The sequence below is a fragment of the Ascaphus truei genome, chromosome 4, assembly GCF_040206685.1.
Source record: "Ascaphus truei isolate aAscTru1 chromosome 4, aAscTru1.hap1, whole genome shotgun sequence".
NCBI lineage: Eukaryota > Metazoa > Chordata > Amphibia > Anura > Ascaphidae > Ascaphus > Ascaphus truei.
Window position 1 is genome coordinate 227,223,768 of NC_134486.1, and position 6,685 is coordinate 227,230,452.

Here is a 6,685-nt window from a genome sequence, read left to right on the forward strand (position 1 = left end):
TCTTATATTTAAAAAACAACTACACTATATATCTTTATTTATTTTTCCACATATAGTGATATCTGCGCTCCCCAAACCTGGCTTTGCAAATTCCATAAAGGTCAGAAGCAAGGAGGAAGGGGAAACCCACATAGAGAAGACAAAGAAAATATAGTGAAGATTGCTTTAATAAATCTAAAACACAAAGTAATGTGCTTACATAAGTGTCTGTGGGGTAAGTATTCAGTCCACCCTGGGTCAAAGCACTGGAACTGGAAAGCAGCACTTCCAAACAGCTTTTTTCCAATTCTCAGCTGCAGTTTTGACATAACGAATGGATGTTGACTTTAAGAGGCACTAACAATATAATAATGCGTAAAAGTCCAGTTATATCATGTGATAAGACACACAACATTTTAATAATACAGAGAACAAAGTCCTTGGCGCACTATCAAGTGCATAAACCTGATACAATGTTCCTGATTCTGTGTTTGAAAGGAACAGTTCGTAGATCTTCACAGGTGATCCTCTTGATTTTCTTACAATGGTAAGTGCATATCTGGAATCAGAGAAGACAAAAAGACCATTGCGCAGTACCCTCTGATAGTGGAGATCTCATCCACACAGCTGCTAGCTACTTACATCTAAGTAGATAAAGACAGGCCTTGAAAGGTATCTTTAGCTGGAGGTCTGGAACATTCAAAAGGTTGAATTTATGGGTCTTCAGGTATTATACGCCCTCTCCACACGGATCAACCGCAGTGCCCGATTACATATAGAATAATAAAAATGCCAATGGTTTAGTACAGTACGATTTAATAAAACAATAAAAGATCAAAACAGCCAGTGCACTCGCATGCTAGATGACCTTACAACACGGATTACAACGTGCCGTCCGCATGCTTGAGGAGCTGTTGTGTGGTGTGTATGGAGGCTGGATCCCGCGTGTCTCTTCCTTGCGGCCGCAACTCAGAGCGCCAGGTCCACCTCAGGTGACGTCACCATCCACTGCACCCTCCCCAGCCGGTTCGTGCACGCAGCAATGCGTGCAATCTAAGCTCCACCCTACGCGCATTTCGTGACTCCTGATGTCACTTCCTCAGGGGTGTGAAGAAGTGACGTCAGGAGTCACGAAATGCGCGTAGGGTGGAGCTTAGATTGCACGCATTGCTGCGTGCACGAACCGGCTGGGGAGGGTGCAGTGGATGGTGACGTCACCTGAGGTGGATCTGGCGCTCTGAGTTGCGGCCGCAAGGAAGAGACACGCGGGATCCAGCCTCCATACACACCACACAACAGCTCCTTAGGCCTGCGGACGGCACGTTGTAATCCGTGTAGTAAGGTCATCTAGCATGCGAGTGCACTGGCTGTTTTGATCTTTTGTTTTATTAAATCGTACTGTACTAAACCATTGGCATTTTTATTATTCTATATGTAATCGGGCACTGCGGTTGATCCGTGTGGAGAGGGCGTATAATACCTGAAGACCCATAAATTCAACCTTTTGAGTGTTCCAGACCTCCAGCTAAAGATACCTTTCAAGGCCTGTCTTTATCTACTTAGATGTAAGTAGCTAGCAGCTGTGTGGATGAGATCTCCACTATCAGAGGGTACTGCGCAATGGTCTTTTTGTCTTCTCTGATTCCAGATATGCACTTACCATTGTAAGAAAATCAAGAGGATCACCTGTGAAGATCTACAAACTGTTCCTTTCAAACACAGAATCAGGAACTTTGTATCAGGTTTATGCACTTGATAGTGCGCCAAGGACTTTGTTCTCTGTATTATCAATTTGTCTATAGCTATATGGAAAGGCTTGATATTTGGTCCTAGGCAGCCTCCTTTTTCCCTCATACCCTCCCTTATCTTGGTGGTTGTGGGGCTTTATGTTATTGGTTATCCTTGCACAGTTTGGGTGTATCATTTTCTCACATTTGCAAATTGCTTACAATTAATTATTGTAAACATCACATTATAATAATAGGTTGAGCGCTTGTTTTGTAGTTTAATTCTCTTTATATCACACAACATTTTAAACATAAAAACATGTGGAAACTGAATTAAAAACAATCAGCTAAACGAAGTGCATGGAAGCGGCAATTCCGTGCACCGGGTCTATGTATAAAGCATTGACACGGTTGCCAGGGAAACAAACAACCCGCGAGGACAGCACAGGGTCCTTTGAGCCGTTAATCCTGACGTCACAATGCCCCCGCGCCACAGGAGTCCAAGAGGAGCCTTTCCGCGCCGTCAGTCAGCGGTGGGTGCAGCTTGGTGGTGCGCAGGAGCCCCGGGGACAGCACGCACGTACATAAAATGCAACACAGCATGTGGCTAGGGGAGGATGAGGATCCGGAAATCGACATCGGCAAGGTACACCGCGGTAAAACGAACTCATCCTGGAAGGCGCCGCGGATCCGCAGCGGTGAATGGCGGATGTGGAAGAGGGTAACCCCCACCCGGGTAACCCCCACCCCCCCGGCGAAGGCCGAGGAAGACGACGAGAAAGCCAATATGGGAGAGGAAGAGCAAGAGACGAAAGTAGAGGCCGAGGAAAAGAAAAAGGAAGGGATAGAGCGCGAGGTGCTGGGAACCCGCCTGCGGCGGAGCCTGACCGGTCTCTTCCTGCCGGTGGTGGGGAAAGCTTCCGTCAACCTGTACGGGAGCGAGTCTGCGGTGTTATCGGAGAGAGACAGGCTGCTGAGTGCGGGCTGCAAGGCCATCCATCCTTACTCCGTGTTCAGGTAACACTGTGTGTCTCCGCACCACGGCAGGGGCTTCCGCCGCAGGCTTGTCACGTGTTGTGCCGCACGTCACCCTCCTCCCCATCACTAGGGGTTACACTGCTGCCAGGGACCCACCAAACCACGCACCAAACCATGCACATGAGCTGCTGGGTGCAGGGACCACACAAACCGCAATTTAATTTTTGATTGAAAACAATCAGTGGTAAACATGACAGAAAATTACTTCTGTGTAGTCTCTGTGACTACAGATTGTAAAAGAGTAAGATTGCCCCCACACAATAAGCAAGACTTCCTTCCACTTAGACTTTATAACTGTATGTGCCTAGGCTTTTTCTTTGCTACAAAGCTAGTTTTGTTTGGGTTAAATACCCCCCTATCCCAATTGCCATTTTTAAATGTTTGCAATTAAAAATGCAACAATTTAAAAACATAGAAACACATAAATGGCGTCATCACAATATAACAATAGTAAAACACAAATACAACAAAGCAAAAAAAAAAAGAAACCGGAGCGCTCAGTGATATTCAAACGTTAACTAAAATATATACATAGTAAAAAGTAAAAAATAACTCAATTTAAAATTAATTGAATACTGAACCAACTCATGAAAAAGAAACACACAAGGAGAAAGAAACCAACCAATCAATGAGATGAATACAATACACAATGGTACTAATGTACCCATTAGGTGTCAAACTAACCAATATGTCTCTGCTGCAAAGAGATCTATATCAGCACCCCTGTCTCGGAGGAGGAGGATGTGTCACTGCTGATCTCTCCCACCTGCCCTCTTGACCCCATTCCCTCCCATCTCCTAAAACCTCTTGCTCCTTCTATAATCCCTACGCTCACACACATTTTGAACTCTTCCCTCTACTCTGGTACCTTTCCATCCTCCTTCAAGCAGAAGAAGGGCCCCCTGCCGTGTTAATCCCAATGGGCCATTAAATCTGGACACTGGGATTTCACATGCCCAGATAAAAAAATTTTAAAAAAATAAAGTGGCCGCAGCGGATTTCGTGAGGCGAGCGAGACAAACCATAACGCTGCATCCGTGATGAAAGACCACTGGGCTACTGCATTAGATGAAGCTGTCATCGTTTAGTAAACATGCATTGCAACATTTCTTTCTCATGTTCATTCATTTCCGTTTTCTTTTATCTGCTTGTTTAGTTTTAGCTTCTGCAAGGAATTTAGTTTCAAAGTGAAAAATATTTATGTTTTACAGAAATATTTGGATTAATTTGATCGCCTTCTTAACACTCGTTACAATTATCATCATACCTTTTGGCGTTAGTTTTTTAATGGAAGATATTTTGTCAAGTACTGGATGGATCATGTCTACTGTTGTGTTAGATTTGATGTTTGCAGTGGATTTGGTATTGAATTTCTTCACTGGAAATATAAAAGATAACCTGGAGGTAAGAACAGAAAAGGCTTGGCCTTGTTTGTGTATAATGTAGTATAGAGTGTTATTAAAATGTATCATGTTTACTTTTTCTTACTTTATTAGAGATGTATTGATGTATTATGCAGTATATTTGTAAAATTCAATGTCCAGTGCCGGTTGCATGTCAAAGTATTAACCATTAAATAAGAAAATGTTTAATGGTAAAGGCTGCAGCATAAGTTTTGCTAACATATTACATTTAACTTCAAGCCTCTCTCGCCTTTCAGCTTTAAGTTAACATCAATTGTGTATTTAAACAAAGCTCCGCCTCTCAGCCTAGAACATAAGGCTCAATATCTTAACCAAATACTGCCTCTAACAGCTGCGATATCCAGCAATAATTAAAATGGTAAATATTTCATGACCATAATAGGAAAAACAAAATTAGGAGGGATGGATGGATGACATTATTTAACTGAATTTAACCCCAACTGCTCGCAACACCTCCTTATTATCCTGCCAGATCGAATACTCAATTTTGGCCACGCTCCGAACCGCCGGCACAACATGGACCAAATGACCAGTTAAATAAAACTGGTCCAAACAGTCTCCCCGTGGCCTACACAGGCAACGGGCGACTACAGCATTCTTTAAATTACAGCGACACCGCTGACCCTGGTCTGAATTACACATAGGCAGTACCCATTCTGGTCTTTAGGAGTGTCTGTGTCAAATAAGAAATTTGTTAAGTAAGATTAACCCATTTGATGCAGGTTTTTATCTCAGAATTGATATTTGCCAGCTTTAACTTGGAAGGTTTAAAAATCATTACAAGTCATGACATTTATTTATTTTTTCTTCATACTGTGTGCTTCTACTGTAGTAGTTCCTCCAATTAACTATTCGTATTGCCTATGTTGCTCCTTTTTTGGGTGCACTATGCAAAATTTGATACAAAACATCTTATTGCTTTGTAGAATAGCAAACATAAATTAAACCAGACACATCAAAATTATTTATAAACATGAAAATAAATCCTCTTATTTGAACATGCTTATGTTTCATTTATATATTAAAGATGCAGTACATTCCTCATGTTTTTCCTTTTTTTTTTTTATATATGTAAAGTGTGTGACAATGTATAATTCTACATTCTTACCTAAACTGGCAACTGTTTGGTGCTCCTGTTATAAATCTGTGAAAATCCTGATTATGTGCCTAACGAAAGGGCTGCCTTCTAATTTTGTGCTGCAGTCTGTGAAATGCAGCAGCTGATATGTAACATTATATTAATACAGTAAGTGTAATACATTATTGGTTCAGCTTTCAGAGCAACAGACATTCTGCTGTTTGAAACACAACAACTGATCTGTTTGTGATACTTTGTTGCCAAAGTGTAGAGCTCAAAATAGTGTCAGTCTGTTTCAAAAGAGGAAGTGGATATGACTTTCTAAATGGTTACTGTAGTAACCAAAGATGATCAGTAATTTAAAAAAATAATTAAAAATGGCATTAGGAGTAAAAAAAATAATGCAGATGTACATCTGATACTACAGAACTGAATTTATTTACAAAAAAAACTTAAGATTTTCAAGTTTTTGCTGCTTTAAACATCTTAAAGTAGTAAGTAAAAAAATAATAATACACTCCTGGCATATCTCATAACATTTCAAGTGATGCATCATTTATTTGATAAAAGGTGCCACGTTATTCTTTTAAGGGTCTATGACCTGGAACTTCATGAGATGATGAGATGGGACAGCTAACGATTCCTGAGAGTTTACTGGATTTTGAGTATCTTCATCATTCCATTTAATTGACCTTGCAAAAAAATAATTATATTTGAAGTAATAATTCCCATAACACCCCCTTTTTCTTTACAGAAATTAAACGAGGAGGTCCTTGAGCTGAACCAAGCGACTTTCCACTCCAGGGCCCATTTCAGCCTGAAATACTCACCTGTGAAGTTACCGGTATTACTCCCTGGTTTTTAAAAGGGATCTAAATGACTGTCCAATAGGAAGCCGCAACTGATTATGTTGCGGCTTTCTGTTGGCATGCAATTTGAAAGCCATTTTGTTTCCCATGGAAGGAGATTTCAACCCTGTAACTATACTGGCAAGTATCTTGGGAAACAAAGGGTACCCACACCTGAATATAGTGCAGTTCAACTTTGAGGAATGTCGATGGTTCCCACTCAGTTAAACGAAAAAAAAAATTGGGGACCAAAAAAAGAGGGATTGAAGCTTTAATAAACAGGTAATGACATAAGTATTTTGTTTCCAATAAAAAAAAAAAAATTGGAACTCCAATGCTATTTCAGATTTAAAGTGTGTGTGTGTGTGTGTGTGTATATAAACACACACTGAGGGAGCAGCAATGCAGGGGCAAGCAGCATATATTTAAAGTTTTTTTTTTTTAAGTAGCATGCAGTGTGCCTGATATTGAGATAGATAGACAGGTAGAGATAGATAGACAGGTAGAGATAGATAGACAGGTAGAGATAGATAGAGGTAGAGATAGATAGAGGTAGAGATAGATAGAGGTAGAGATAGATAGAGGTAGAGA

General features: G+C 40.9%; 1 protein-coding gene across 4 annotated transcripts in view; it reads left to right on the forward strand.

Moving 5' to 3' along the window:
- The first annotated feature begins 2,202 nt into the window (after positions 1-2,202).
- The window catches only part of LOC142493253 (potassium/sodium hyperpolarization-activated cyclic nucleotide-gated channel 2-like), a 707,321-nt gene continuing 702,838 nt past the window's right edge, over positions 2,203-6,685 (forward strand). For all 4 annotated transcript variants that reach the window (XM_075596961.1, XM_075596964.1, XM_075596963.1 and 1 more), the window contains exons 1-2: positions 2,203-2,723; positions 3,956-4,148. In XM_075596961.1, coding sequence (XP_075453076.1) covers positions 2,296-2,723; positions 3,956-4,148 — 621 coding nt within the window. In that variant the 5' untranslated portion in view covers positions 2,203-2,295. The remainder of the gene's footprint in view (positions 2,724-3,955; positions 4,149-6,685) is intronic.